Raw genomic sequence first — 16,100 nt, 5'->3', positions numbered from 1 at the left:
GATCACTGATTAAAGTGTTAAAAAGCATCAGGCCAAGAATCAATCTCTGCAGGACCTTACTAGAAACACACTTGCTTGATGATGACTCCCCATATACAATTGTATTTTGAGACCGATCAGTTAGTTAGTTTTTAAACTATTAGATGTGACATTAATTTTGTAACATTCTAGTTTTTCAGTCAAAATGTCTTGTGGTATCAAGTCAAATGCCTTACAGAAGAGTTAAGTATATTACATCAATACTATTACCTTTAGCAAACTTAAAATCTCATCCAAAAAATCGTTAAGTTAATTTGACAGGATCTATTTTTCATAAACCTATATTGATTGGTAATCAACCAATTACTTTCCTTTAATTCTTGATCAATCAAGTCCTCTATCAGTTGCTCAATTATCTTGCCAGGATCAATGTTATAGGCTTGTCAGTCTAACTACCCAGGTCATCCTGTTTACCCTTTTAAATATTGGCAGAATACTAGTTTTCTTCCAGTCTTCTGGAATTTCCCAAGTCTTACTGCAAATCAACATTAATGGTTCAGCGAACTCCTCAGCAAGCTATTGAAGAGTGATTTTTACAATATTTGTTGCATTTCTAGTAGTAACGTGTCTAGAACAGTTAACACAAATTCACCTAAATAAGAAACTGTGCACCAAAATAATCCTTCCACCATGCTCTTTGTATATCTTTAAAAAAGCCACCCACTTAGGCTTCTGCTTTTAAATTAAATCTATGTGTTTCATAAGAAGAGCATATAACAAAGTCAAAAGAAATGCAGAAAAAGTCCCAGAAGAATACCAAAAAAGTTTCTCCCACAGATAGTGGAGGGACATTGGGGAGGGTGATACTAAAAGTCTAAGCAGACTCCTTGCACTGATGAAATACTATGTAAAAGGTTAAGATTTTGTCAGTTATTTTTAGTAAAAGTCACAGACAGCTTGAGGGCAAGAAACAAAAATTCATGGAAGCCCACAGAATTATTGGGTGGGGGGCTGGCTGAGGGGGGACAACTAAAGCCCAGGCCCTGTGGGGGAGAGAAGAGATCCCAAACTCCAGTCCGTGAGGGAGGAGGGGGTGAGGAGTCCAGCTGGAAGCTCCGCCCTCCTTTCCTAGGGCCCCCCCACCTTGCAAAGCAGCTGGGAGCTCCGGGTCCCCTTTCTTCCCTCCTGCAGCAGCTGGGACCTCCAGGCACCCTTTACTCTCCCTCCCACAGCAGGGGGGGGAAGCAGAAAATGTCACGGAGGTCTCTGAAAGTCACAGAATCCATTGCTTCTTTGACCTCTGTGACATAATCTTATCCTTAACCACATACTAAGGAAACTAACACAAAAGAGACCCAACTAAGCTAGGTCTAAGTTCAGAATATCAAGTACAGTTTCACTAAAAAAAGTGACATACAATATAGTCTTTATTCTAACACTCTTGTATAAAAAGTGCACTGAACTGCCTGCACAAAACTAGATGTGCAAATCTGAACAGCAGGGCTCAAGCTGAGACTTAGGCCTGGTCTACAGTACACGGTTATTTCGGAATTAGCCGAGTTACTTCAAAATAAATCTGATTCCGTCCACACGACCAAACCAGTTTTTTCAATTTAAAGGGCTCTTAAATCCGATTGCTGTACTCCACTTCGGCAAGTGAAGCAGCGCTAAAATAGAGATCGCAGTTCTGGGTTACAGGTACTGTGGACGCAATTCAACGTTATTAGCCTCTGGGAGAAATCCCAGAATGCTCCCTTGTGACCGCTCTGGACAACACTCTAAACTCCGATGCACTAGCCAGGAAGGCAGGAAAAAGCCTCTGGAACTTTTGAATTTCCTATTTGGTCACCACCAGCACAGACGACCATCAGCACAGTCCACCAGCACAGGCGACCACGCAGTCCTGGATTCTCAGGAAAGCTCCAACATGGTCCAAACGGGAGGTACTGGATCTCATCACATGTTGGGGAGACGAATCTGTTATGGCAGACCGATGTTCCAAAAAAAGAAATGCAAATACGTATGCTAAAGTCTCCAGGGCCATGACGGAAAGAGGCTACTCCAGGGACCTAGAGCAGTGTCATACAAAAGTCAAGGAGCTCAGGCGAGCGTGTACCAAAAAGCCAGGGAGGCAAACGAGCGCTCTGGGTCACAGCCCCATACATGCCACTTCTACCATGAGCTGCATGCTATTATGGGGGGTGACGCCACCACTACCCCACCACTGTCCGTGGACACCTGCAAGGGGGGGAGTAGCACGGAGCGAGGAGGATGAATTTTTGGAGGAGGACGACGACAGTGCACAGGCGGCAAGTGGGGAATCCGTTTTCCCCCCTAGCCAGGAACTATTCTTGACACTGGAGCCAATAGCCTCCCCCCACTCCCAAGGCATGCTCCCAGACCATGACCCTGGAGAAGGCACTTCTGGTGAGCGAGAGCTTGATCGGAGCCACGCGGTGGGGGGAAACCCAGCTGCGCTGGGCTGTTCACCTTTAGTTTAAAGGGCTCATCCCTGCTCAGAACCTCATCGGAGCCACGCGGTGGGTGTGGGGAGAGGGTGCTGTGTGAAGCGATCATCCCAGAGAGCCCGCAGGCCCTCCTTTTGCATGGCAAACCCACCAGGCATTGCTTGCTATGGGAAAGGGGGCCTGGCAGTTTGAAAGCATTGAAATGAATGTGGAAGCAGCAGAATCCCACATGCCCCTAGGGCTTACCATAGCTGCCTGCAAGCTGAATTCTGTTGCCTGGCCACATGTGATGGCTTACTCACACCAAAGTGGCAGGCACTTCAGTATAAGAGGCAAAGTGTAACCTTGTACAGAAAGAACATGTGCTGTGTACTATGAATTGCCTGTTTCACTGAGAAAGAGTATCCCCTTTGTTCTCTAAAATGTATCTTTTAAAATACTACCCTCCCTTTTTCTCCTCCCGCAGGTGCAAGTGTTTCAACACGGCCTCTATCTACTCCGTCCCAGAGGCTGGTCCAGATTAGAAGGCAGGAAAAACTAACTCTGGACAACACATTCGTCTAACTTATGCAGTCCTCCCGCACTGATAGGGCCCAGCTGAATGTGTGGAGGTAAAAAATTGCGGAGTCACGTAAAGCGTTACATGAATACAAAGAGAAGAGAGAAGTGCTCAATGAGAGCAGGCAGGATGCTATGGTCAAGCTCATGAGGGAGCAAACTGACATGCTCCGCTGTATGCTGGATCTAATGCGGGAAAGGCAGCAAGACCACAGACTGCTGCTGCAGCCCCTGTATAACCGCCCTCCTTCCTCCCCAAGTTCCATAGCCTCCTCACCCAGATGCCCAAGAACACGATGGGGGAGGCTATGGGGACCCACACAGTCCACCCCAGAGGATTGTACAAGCAGCAGAAAGCTGGCATATCCAAAATTTTGATTTGGTTTCTGGACTTGTCCTTCCCTTCTCCTCCACCCCCCTCCCCCGTCTAGTTTTTGATTTCTCAACGTTTTGTGCAAGAAATAATAAAGAACAGTTTTTAAACAATTGTGACTTTATTTCCTTTCATATATATAGGGGGCAGGTAACTTTAAGAGAAACAAACAATTGTCACACAGTACCCTGGCCAGTCATGAAACTGGCTTTCAAAGCTTCTCTGATGTGCAGTGCGCCCTGCTGCGCTCTTCTAATCACCCTGTTGTCTGGCTGTGCGAAACTGGCTGCCAGGCGAGTTGCCTCAACCTCCTACCCCACCATAAATGTCTCCCCCTTACTCTCACAGATATTGTGGAGCACACAACAAGCAGCAATTACAATTAGAATATTGCTTGTGGTGAGATCTAACCGAGTCAGTAAACTGCGCCAGCGCACTTTCAAACGTCCAAAAGCACATTCTACCACCATTCTGCACTTGCTCAGCCTATAGTTGAACTGCTCCTTACTACTGTCCAGGGTGCCTGTGTACGGCTTCATGAGCCAGGGCATTAAGGGGTAGGCTGGGTCCCCGAGGATAACTATAGGCATTTCAACATTCCCAACAGTAATTTTCTGGTCTGGGAAGTAAGTCCCTTCCTGCAGCTGTGCAAACAGACCAGAGTTCCTGAAGATGTGAGCATCATGCACCTTTCCTGGCCATCCCACACTGATGTCGGAGAAATGTCCCTTGTGATCCACCAGTGCTTGGAGCACCATGGAAAAGTACCCCTTGGGGTTTATGTACTGGCCGCACTCGGTGTTCCGGGGTCAAGATAGGGATATGCGTTCCGTCTATCGCCTCGCCGCAGTTAGGGAACTTCAGTGCATTAAAGCCATCCACAATGGTCTGCACATTTCCCAAAGTCACTACCCTTGATAGCAGCTGGTCAATGATTGCGTTGGCTACTTGCAACACAGCAGCCCCCACAGTAGATTTGCCCACTCCAAACTGATTCCCGACTGACCGGTAGCTGTCGGGCGTTGTAAGCTTCCATAGGGCTATGGCCACTCACTTCTCAACTGTGAGGGCTACTCTCATTTTGGTGTCTTTGTGCTTCAGGGCAAGGGACAGCAAGTCACAAAGTTCCATGGAAGTGGCCCTGTGCATATGAAAGTTTCGCAGCCACTGGGAATCATCCCATACCTGCAACACTATGCGGTCCCACCAGTCTGCGCTTGTTTCCCGGGCCCAGAATTGGCGTTCCACAGCATGAACCTGGCCCAACACCACCATGATCTCCCAATCGCCACATGCCGTGCTTCTAGGAATGTCTGTGTCCATGTCCTCATCAGTATAATAATCACGCTGTCGTTGCTTCCTTGCCCGGTTTTGCAGGTACTGCACATACTGCTGGATAATGCGCGAGGTATTTACAATGGTCAAAACTGCAGCGGAGATCTGAGTGGGCTCCATGGCTGTGGCGCTTGCATGGGTAATCCTGGAAAAAGGGCGCAAAACATAGGAGAGCAGAGTGGCAGCGGAAGAGGTGCCGTTCAGTTCACGATAGCTGAAAAAAGGCGGGAAATGGTTGTCTTCTGTAGCTTTCATGGAGGCGGAAGCCCAGGACAGACAACATGGAGAAGCTTGGTAGCGCGGCAAGAGTGGGAGAGCAGAGTTGGTGGTGGAAGCTGTGCTGCTCGGTTCACAATGGCCAAGCAGAGTTGGCAGTGGAAGCGTTCGATGAGGAAGAGAAAGAGTAGATACTAGAGATTACATAGGAAGACGAGAGAAAATGCGAGGTGGATTCATAGTAGCAGGAGAGCAGCGGTGCACCATCAGCTGAAAGCGGTATGGCGTCTACACGCCAAAAAGGTGCAAAACGATCGTCTGCCATAGCTTTCGCGAAGGGAGGAGCGACAGACAACACACACCCAGAAACACCCGCGAGAATGTTTTTGCCCGATCATGCACTGGGAGCTTAACCCAGAATTCCAATGGGCAGCAGGAACTGTGGGATAGCTACCCAAAGTGCACCACTCCAACATTTGATGCGAGCCTTGGTGCTATGGACACACTCCGCCGAATTCACTCGCTTTAGTGGGGACATAGGAGACCGAACACATAAAATCGCTTCCGAAAATTCAAATAGAATAAATTTGAAATAATTTCGTACTGTAGATGTACCCTAATACTGAAAATGTTTAAAGGAGGAACAGTAGAGATGTGCCGATACCTACAACATTCCACCAGATTTCAAAAGACAATACTTACTAACAACAAAACAAACCTGTAGTGTCTGAAAGACACTTCAAGTGTGTAGCTGTACTTTCACACCACCATCACAGACACTGGGAAAAGTTAAGACAAATGAGAAACAGAAAGAAGGTGCAAGTACCCAATCTAACTGTAGAACTCTACTGAAAAGACTATAATTAGTTGTTATTTAAACTACGTTTCCAAATTAAGACAGTGTTTTCATTATAACTTAACTACACACCAAGAAACTGCATGAAATGCTGTAAGAAGCTTTGGGTGAAGGAAATATAGCTATAATTTAACCTTTGTTGTATCTGAATTTAGGCTGTCTGAACAAGTCCAAAATGCTAAGACCATCAGTTGCCTTTAAGGCAGCTATTCTTAATCGCTACAAAGTCAAAACTGAAGAAATATCCTCTAAAAAAGCAATACTTTTATACACTGATTTTTGAAATACAGTTTTATTTCAAAGAGGAGAGTTTAAATTAATCTACATCTGATTAAAAACTTCATTTCCTGGGTATCCTGTAGTAATAGGCGTAGCTTGACTTCTATATGGGGGGGAGAGGGGGACAGCTCCAGTCAGGCCAATGGGGCTGCGCATTGGGGGGGACAAATTATACACCTACCCAAGGCTTGCAGTTTGGGAGGGAACACCCCCTGTTCCCCCAAACTACACCCATGTCTGTAGTGTCTTCAGAGTAGGATTTCTAAATTAAGGAACAAGCCGAACTCAGAAAAGAAAATCTTTTGGATGTAGTTATCTGTGTTTGGGCATCGAGAGAGTATCTACTGCTGGCAAAATAAGAGGTTGGCAGCTAACTCTGAAGAGCATAATGTCTGTCAAGCACTTACAGTAGGTTTGGCAAGGAAGTGGGGTTAAGACATTACACTAGTATTTTGGGTTGCTCAGTATTTTGAAAAAAATCTTCGACTGTCCGATTTTCAAAAAGGGCCTAATGTCTGAAAATTGCCCTTTCAATGTACTTCAAGTTGGGCACACAAAAGTGCAGTCGCTTCTTAAAATCTTGGTCTAAAGAGTTAAACCAAAGGGAAATAAGATAAATTTGTAGTTAAGGAATTACAAAAGCTTGGATTCTTTCCAAGAGGAAAAGCTATTATTGTACACAATTGAATGCAACTTCATTCTTGTTCCTCTCTCAGAAAAAAAATGCGGATTCTTATAGCTTATAGCTACCAAAGCTTGTTATATCACCAGTGTCAATCTCCATCTGAATGTTAAGCCTTAGCTGCCTTTATGGATTACCATGCAAGCACAATTAGGATGCATTCAGTAGTAGCAGAATGGTCAACTAGTTTTGTATGCTCTGAGAATGTGTGTTTACAGCACAAATATTTCACATAAACTACTTTAAATCCCACCTTAACTACTATTCAAAAACTGATTTGAACATCTAAATATATAGGGCATTAGCATGAATATTGCAGTCCATGTTTATGATGAAAGAAAATTCCAAAAAGCATTAGAGAAATTTGAAGCCAGCCCCCGTAATTTGCATAGAATTCACTCCAGGTAGTGGGCTCCCAGATCCAGTGCTGAATATTAGGGCTGTCGATTAATCACAGTTTTAATCACACTGTTGAACAATAGACCATCAATTGAAATTTATTAAATAGTTTTGGATATTTCTCTACATTTTCATATATATTGTATTCTGTGTTGTAACTGAAATTAAAACGTATATTATAAATATTTGCACTATAAAAATGATAAAATAGTATTTCAATTCACCTCATAAAAGTACTGTAATGCAATCTTTGTCATGAAAGTTCAACTTACAAATATAAATTTTTTTTTGTCAAGTAACTGCACTCAAAAACAAAACAATGTAAAACTTTAGCGCCTGTAAGTCCACTTCTTTGTTCAGCCAACTGCTCAGACAAAATTTTTTTTTTTTTACATTTACTGGAGATAATGTTACCTCCTTCTTTACAATGTCAACAGAGTGTAAGAACAGGCATTTGCATGGCATGTTTGTAGACAGCATTGCAAGGTTATTTACGTGGCAGATATGCTAAACATTCACGTACCCCTTTCATGTTTTGGTCACCATTCCAGAGGACATGCTTCCATGCTGATGACACTCATTAAAAAAAATAATGTATAATTAAATTTGTAACTGAACTCCTTGGGGGAGAATTGTATGTCCCCTGCTCTGTTTTATCTGAATTCTGCCATATATTTCATGTTAGAGCGGTTTCAGATGACAACCCAGCACGTTGTTCATTTTAAGAACACTTTCACTGCAGATTTGACAAAACACGCAGAAGGTACCTGTCAAGGTTCCTTCCCCACTCTGAACTCTAGGGTACAGATGTGGGGACCTGCATGAAAACCTCCTAATCTTACTTTTAACAACTTAGGTTAAAACTTCCCCAAGGTACAAAATTCTTTTACCCTTGGATTTCCACTGCCACCACCAAACTTTATCTGAGTTTACTGGGAAACGTAGTTTGGATACGTCTTTCCCCCCAAAATCCTCCCAACCCTTGCACTCCACTTCCTGGGGAAGGTTTGGTAAAAATCCTCACCAATTTGCATAGGTGACCACAGACCCAAACCCTTGGATCTTAGAACAATGAAAAAGCATTCAGTTTTCCTACAAGAAATATAATAGAAGTAAAGGAATCACCTCTGTAAAATCAGGATGGTAGATACCTTACAGGGTAATTAGATTCAAAACACAGAGAATCCCTCTACGCAAAACCTTAAGTTACAAAAAAGGCACAGACAGGGATAGTCATTCTATTCAGCACAACTATTTTCTCAGCCATTTCACGAAATCATAATCTAACACATACCTAGCTAGATTACTTACTAAGTTCTAAGACTCCATTCCTGTTCTGTCCCCGGCCAAAGCATCATACAGACAGACACAGACTCTTTGTTTTTCTCCCTCCTCCCAGCTTTTGAAAGTATCTTGTCTCCTCATTGGTCATTTTGGTCAGGTGCCAGCGAGGTTACCTTTAGCTTCTTAACCCTTTACAGATAAGAGGATTTTTCCTCTGGCCAGGAGGGATTTTAAAGGGGTTTACCCTTCCCTTTATATTTATGACAGTACCAATGTGAGATTTCTTAAGATAGCTACAGCACTCAACCCAAGGTTTAAGAACCTGATGTGCCTTTCAAAATCTGAGAGGGACGGGGTGTGGTGCACACTTTCAGAAGTCTTAAAAGTGCAACACTCCGATGCAGAAACAGAACCCGAACCACCAGAAAAGAAAATCAGCCTTCTGCTGGTGGCATCTGACTCAGATAATGAAAATGAACATGCACTGGTCTGCACTGCTTTGGATTATCATCGAGCAGAACCAGTCATCAGCATGGACCATGTCCCCTGAATGGTGGTTGAAGCATGAAGGGACATATGAATCTTTATCTCATCTGGTACATAAATATCTTGCAACACCGGCTACAACAGTGCCATGCAAATGCCTGTTCTCACTTTCAGGTGACATTGTAAACAAGAAGCAGGCAGCATTATGTCCTGCAAATGTGAGCACACTTGTTTGTCTAAGTAATTGGCTGAACAAGAAGTTGGACTGAGTGGACTTGCAGTCTCTAAAATTTTACATTGTTTTGTTTTTGAATGCAGTTGGGTTTTTTTACATAATTCTACATTTGTAAGTTCAACTTTCATGATAAAGAGAATGCACTACAACACTTCTATCAGGTGAACTGAAAAATACTATTTATTTTGGTTTGTTTGTTTGTTTTTTTTACAGTCCAAATACTTGTAATCAAAATAATAGTATGAAGTGAGCACTGTACACTTTGTATTCTGTGTTGTAACTTAAATCAATATATTTGAAAATGTAGAAAACATCCCAAAACATTTAAATAAATAGTATTCTATTATTGTTTAATCGCACGATTAATCTTTTTAATCCCTCCACAGCCCTGCTGAATATGCTTGCAGATGTTTAGGTGCCACCGTCAGTTTTACTACACTTTCCAAAGTACCGTGTTAGTCCTAAATCCTCTTACTGTATATAGTTGGAGAAACTTTAGCAGAACCCCTATATCAGACAACAGGCTTTGTACAGATTCAAACTGCCCATCTAAAAAAATTCTACAAAGAAGGTACTTTACCAACTCCTGATGCATCTTCTACCATAGGGTTTATTTCTACCATGGTGGCATCGTATTTCATAAAGAGATTATATATCTTGATCATATTATCTGCTGCTTCATCCAGCAGGTTAGGGGGAAATCCCATTTTCTGGGCCAACTGAAAGTAAAAAACAAAGTTTTCTGGTCATCAGTTTATAACATTAGACATTAAAATCTTGAATTATGGTTAAAATTTAGGAACCTCACAACTTATATATATATATATATATATTAAAAAAAACCTGTATATATATTATTATAACACAACTATACAAATCTAGCCTGTAGCTACAGAACTTCACCTACCCTGCAGGGAATGTCTCCTTGCTTCTGTTTTTTAAAAACAGTCAATTGCATTGATCCTACAAGGGACAGTGAAATTAAGGCTGCCAGGCTATACACCAGCCTAATTTAAGTACCCACATCTGGAGCTAGATTTACATTCTTTATTGTAATCTAAACAGTACATTAAAATATCTAGTAATAATTGTTTGGAAGGGTCAGTTTTCTTTAATCAGCCAAAAGACTGTATAAAATTTATTAAGTATATTTTCAAAAGCAAAACTCCCTCTAACTATGATTGTGTGGAAATGTACTCTCTAGTACCCTGACAGCTTGTTCCTTTTTGATGCCTTCCACAATATCAATGGGTTCCTTAATTATCGCATCAGGACTCTCTGCAGCAATATCTTCAATGTTAACACCACCATGAGAACTGCCTATAAGTACAGGACCCTAAAGAAAGAGAAAAAGTAAATGTAAGACTTTTGTATAATTCACTATCTTAATTCTTTCCACAAATATTTCAAAGAGCCTCTTGTGCTCAGTATTAGATTCTTGGCTTTTGGCAATCCACTAAAGTTGTCTTTTATTCTCTTACTGTTGCTATCTTTTCATTCAAGATACTTATACAAGACTTATGTTATACGATGACCAAAGAAATTTTCCAACTCTAAACCCTTATATCAAAAGGAAACTTTTCGTATGTTAATATCACTATTTATACTGTGGGAAGAACATACCATACTGGCTTAAAGTTAGGACAGAAAAAGGCAGTAATGCAATGGTACATCATATCCTGTGTATCCCTTCTTTGGGTTATGCTGTCAGTGAACAGAGAACAACCTTCATTTTCTTCATAGTTTACCACACTCCAGCCTCTGAAGATAAATCTAGGTCTGCACAGCCATTTGCAATAGTTGTTGCACTTTATTCCTATTCACAGTGGTTCATAAGCCTTGATAACTATAACCACTCTGAAAACTTGTCACACAGTGTTTCACTGTTCAGTGACACGAGTTTAGTGGCGTCAATACCATTTCACAGTGCATAAAATGTGTCAAAAAGGCACTTTCACAATTAATCCCAACAGAGGCACCAAAAACTCAATGGGCATGGAGACTGAACAATCGTAGGACCCTGGAAACGGTCCATCAAGTTCAGGGTTGAGGCATGTTTGAGTCAACCATCATTCACTGTCACTACACATACAGTACTTGTTGCATGCATAATGAGAGACTTCCACTTGCTAGACTATTAAGTCAGTACTTCCAATGAGCACGTAAGTAGGGTTTAAAAAAAACCATACTTCAGAAGTGTAAGTGCAATTACAGTTATAGAAAGCATGGTTGTTGCTGTAGTGGACAGGCTTTTTTTTTTTTTAATAAAAAGAAAATCATATTGGATGCCCTTCTTCCAAAAGAAAGGTTCTAGAACCATTTCTTAATATTTTGAAAACTATATACTGAATGCAGCTGCAAGGAGAGCTGCAAGTGCTTTTGAAAACTTTCAGGCATAATTGCAACTCAGTATCGTTAGAGCCTAAAAGTTAGTATTGGTTCTGCTTAAGACATGACAAGTACATTTCACTCCTTCAGCTGCTTCTGCCTGGTAGAGTTTTATTTTTTGAAGCAAAGTTTGACACTATCAGAATGCATGATATACACCACAGAATCGTCACATTTGGGGTTTTTTATTTTAAATTCTTACACGTCTAGGAAAACATGTATGGTGTTAATTAGGTGCTGAGACTCAATCACTAGGAGAATTCTTGTCCAAAAAACAAGAGTCCACAAATTTATAAGCAATAAAATAATTAGCAACAGTTGACAGTAACCCTGTCAACATAAAAAGAACAGGAGTACTTGTGGCACCTTAGAGACTAACAAATTTATTAGAGCATAAGCTTTCGTGGGCTACAGCCCACTTCATTGGATGAATAGAATGGAACATATAGTAAGAAGATATATATACACACACACACAGAAGGTGGAAGTTGCCATATAAACTGTGAGATGTGAATTACTCAATTAATTAATTAAGACTGAAATATTGGACAGTTTCCTATGAAAAGGAAGAGGCCCCTGAACCTAAGAGGAAGAGCAGGGGGAAAAAGGAGTAGATAGAATACAAGTTAGACATTTACCAGTTCACCCACTATGCCTGATTTGCATACAAATTCTAAATCAGAGAGCAGAATTGTTTCCAAAAAAGTTCTTATAACATTGTAAGTGAGAGAGTGATCTACGGAATTTACTGAACCATCCTCTCTGCGGGCTTTCTAGCATTATTGCACCAACCAAGGAAGCTGGCAGAGGCCATCTGCTCCAGCTCTGAGCTTTAATGATGTAGTTGTACTTTGTACTCCCAACAGAAATAAGCCTAGCAGAACGTCGTAACCTGGGGAGAAGATAGCTCTGGTGCACACATCACCAACTGGACAGTTCTACAGTTTGTGCAGGATTCAGCTGCAACTCTACACACACACACACACACACCCCTGATGTCTCCAGGAGCATCAGTATCCTTAAGATAAAAAATAAGGAGCTTTGCTAGAGTAAACGCTGCAATGGATCACCACCACAGAATTACACGTCACCCTCATTGGGCTAGTGTAATTTTAAGTTTAATGCTCATCCCATATCTATACTGCTTCTAAATTTGATTCAGTCCTCTAGAGACCAGAAGCTATCTTCTTTCCTGGAGTGAAGCCATGATGATTCATTAATTTCATTCATATATCAGATAAGTTACGAGATTTATTTCACAAAATGTGAAATACTTACTAGACAAATCAGCTAACTCAAAGAAAATTTGCTGCACACATTTCCTCTATAAAATTAAGAACTGGGCACCTACAGAACCAGAGTTACACAGATTCCTTCAAGGAATGCTTCTAAGTGTTCAGAAATTAAATAGGAAGAGCCTAAACAGCAGAGGCTGCAGACACATGCCAGCCACTTCAGGGAGCGGCATGGGGCCAGGGCAGGCAGGGAGCCTGCCTTAGCCCCTGTCATAAATATAGAGACGGGTAGCATAAAATCCCTCCTTGGCAGCTGTACTAAATCACCTTACCTGTAAGGGGTTAAGTAGGTAAAATAACCAAGTTGGCACCTGACCAGAAGGACCAATGAGGAAAGAAGATAGTTTCAAATCTGGGGGCGGGGAAGGTTTTGTTTGTGCTCTCTCTTTGTTGTTCCCTCTCCAAGCGGAGAGAGAAGCCAAGCAGGTACAACATCTCCTGAAAACATACTTGGAATAATAGATCTAAAACCACAGAAATTGTAAGTAGGCAAGGAAATGCTTTAGTTTACCTTTTGTTTTAGCTTGTAAACTTTCCTATGCTACATAGGTAGTTTTATTCCTGTTTTTGTAACTGTGAAGCTGAGCCAAAGGGGAATCCTCTGTGTTTTAAATCTTTTTATTTACCCTGTAAAGTTACTTTCCATCCTGATTCTGCAGGCATGATTCTTTTACTTTTTCTTTATAAATAAAGTTCTTCTTTTAAGAACCTGATTGATTTTCAGTGTCCTGAAGACAAAGGGTCGGGTCTGTGCTCACATTGCTAACCAATTGGTTGATATATTATTCTCAAGCCTCCCCAGGAAAGGGGGTGAAGGGGCTTGGGGGGGAATAGGGATTCCAAGTGATCCTTCCCTGAAATTTGTGTAAATCACTTGGTGGTGGCAGCAGCAATACCGTCTAAGGGCAAGGAAAGGAATTTGTGCCTTGGGGAAGTTTTTAACCTAAGCTGGTAGAATATAAGCTTAGGACAGGGGTGTCCAACCTGTGCCTGCAAAGGAGCCAGAATTTGCCAATGTACATTGCCAAAGAGCCACAATATTATGTCAGCAGTCTCCATCAGCTCCCCAACCCCGCCTGCCAGCCGCCCTGCCCATCAGTGCCTGCCCTCCCATCACGCAGGATGCAGGAGGCTCTAGAGGTGAGGAGAAGAGAGAGAGCGCGCAGCAGGCTCAGGGAATTGGGTGGGAAGGGGTGAAGTGGGGGAGTGCCTGTGGCAGAAGCAGGGGTTGAACAGTGAGCTTTGGAAAGTTGGCACCTGTAGCTCCAGCCCCGGAGTCGGTGTCTATGCAAGGAGATGCATATTAACCTCTGAAGATCTGCATGTGGCTCCGGAGCCACAGGTTTGTCACCCCTGGCTTAGGGGGTCTTTTATGCAGGTCCCCAGATCTGTAACCCAGAGTTCAGAGTGTGGCAGGACCTTGACATGGATGGAGGGAGGAGGGAATGGAGTGAGCGGGTCAGAGGCTCAGGGAAGGGGCAGGGTAGATCCTGGGTTGATCTTAAATACAAAAGGTGATCTTGTGCGTAAAAAGGTTGGAGACCACTCGTTTATATACTATTTTTGAATTGTATGTATGTATGTATGTATGTATGTATGTTCTCTCGGAGGAGGAGGAGATGCTAATATAATTCCTCCAGTTATCAGCGGTTTAAAAGTCAGGTCACTTACATGTCTGAACAGACACAGAAACTTGATTCTGGACACCCATTTTTTAAAATCTTGGTCACCTTGCTCTGCAATTCTTTAGACAGCTGTGGCTGCATGTTTAAAATTAATCCCCAACCACTTAAAATTAAGTGTGGTCAAGGAGACAGAAATTAGATCATTTCTCTATCCCACTGCAATTATCAACTCTGCAGTTCAGAAATGTCAGTACTACAGATATCCAGTTATGTAGCATTCATTTAATTGCATTGTGCCACAGCAAATTGCTTTGGTATTTGAAGTGTTTAAAAAGCATGCAATCCAAGGTCATGCTACCAAACAGAAGGTTATGTTCATGTACAACTCTATAAATCAGTTTCAAATTCAAATGTGACCCAAGTGAAGAACAGCAGTAATATTTTTTCGATTCCCAATATACCAAATTCAGTTTAAGAGCACTATATCTATACTCACTTGAAATGACCTTTCCATAGTTATTGCAAAATAGTATTCTCTCCTGGGATATCTGCGCTCACAGATAAATACTTGATTGCATATCCTGCCCTTTTCTCCTGTCTGCTTGGTAAACAACTTCTTTCCAATCATTTTGGAGGAAATCTCTTTTGCTTCTTCTGGACTAGAATAAGAGAAGCTCAGAATGTGACAAGAGAAATGCTTGAGTAAAGAGAGGAGAACGAATTAATTTAAGTTCTGTATATTAGTCTACAGTAAAAATATGTTCTTACCTAGTTTACGTCTTCATAGTTTACAAGGCATTTTAATCAAATTCAAATTCCAAGCCATATAAATGGATTGAAGATATTTTCAATTTACCTGATAATTTAAAAATACAACTTACGAAAAAACTATTTTCACTCCGCCTTTGAGGCCACCTTCAAAGGTTCCTTTTCCTCTACCACCAGCTAAAACCTGAGCTTTTACCACAAGGTCCTTTGAACCTAGAATTTAAAAAAAAAAAAAAAAAAGCCAGAATTTGTCAATTATGATTCCTAAATTAGTCAGTAGCATACCCAAGGATATTTTCAGTTTATTTCCCTCCCACAAGATAGAGCACAGATTATTCAGACTAAGATGGCAGAACTCTCACTTACAGTACTCAATGTTTTCTCTTGACAAAAAAATAAATCAGGCTGACGTACAAACAAATCTAGGAGCTCCAGCTCAAGAAAGATTCCAAATTCCAGCATTCTAAGTCTGTATTTATAAAATGACTGACCTGACTTTTGGTTTAATTAGTCATTATTCAATTATTTGTTGACATAATCTAACGGATTAACATTCTCTCAGATCTCAGTACTATTTACATCATTAAATGTCAACACAACTTTTCAAGCCATCATCAGCCAGTATTTTCTTGTGTGTGAAAGAATGAATAGCAGCATGCATCCACCCTATGCACTATCTTGCCCGTTAGTATACAACTGATATACTTTCTCAAGTTAGCTTCCAAATGAGTAGCGCTCATGCAATCAACTAAGGCCCCAATCCAGCAGACCACTTAAGCACGTGCTGGAATGCTTGGCAGAAGTCAGGGCCTCAATGAATCTACCAGATTTTGTGAGAAGAACATGAGAATGAGTAGTATAACTTTTAGGCTGT

At 41.6% G+C, this 16,100-nt stretch overlaps 1 protein-coding gene across 1 annotated transcript in view; it reads right to left on the bottom strand.

The window, feature by feature from the left end:
• Positions 1-16,100, bottom strand: part of SUCLA2 (succinate-CoA ligase ADP-forming subunit beta) — a 41,041-nt gene that overhangs the window by 11,262 nt on the left and 13,679 nt on the right. Inside the window, exons 3-6 of the mRNA XM_073344238.1 lie at positions 15,340-15,439; positions 14,955-15,117; positions 10,358-10,486; positions 9,731-9,869 (exon numbers count right to left, since the gene is read on the bottom strand). Of these exons, the coding sequence (XP_073200339.1) occupies positions 9,731-9,869; positions 10,358-10,486; positions 14,955-15,117; positions 15,340-15,439 (531 nt within the window). The remainder of the gene's footprint in view (positions 1-9,730; positions 9,870-10,357; positions 10,487-14,954; positions 15,118-15,339; positions 15,440-16,100) is intronic.

This window comes from Lepidochelys kempii, chromosome 1 (genome assembly GCF_965140265.1).
Source record: "Lepidochelys kempii isolate rLepKem1 chromosome 1, rLepKem1.hap2, whole genome shotgun sequence".
NCBI classification, from domain to species: Eukaryota; Metazoa; Chordata; order Testudines; family Cheloniidae; genus Lepidochelys; species Lepidochelys kempii.
This window is presented reverse-complemented; position numbering and strand designations above follow the sequence as displayed.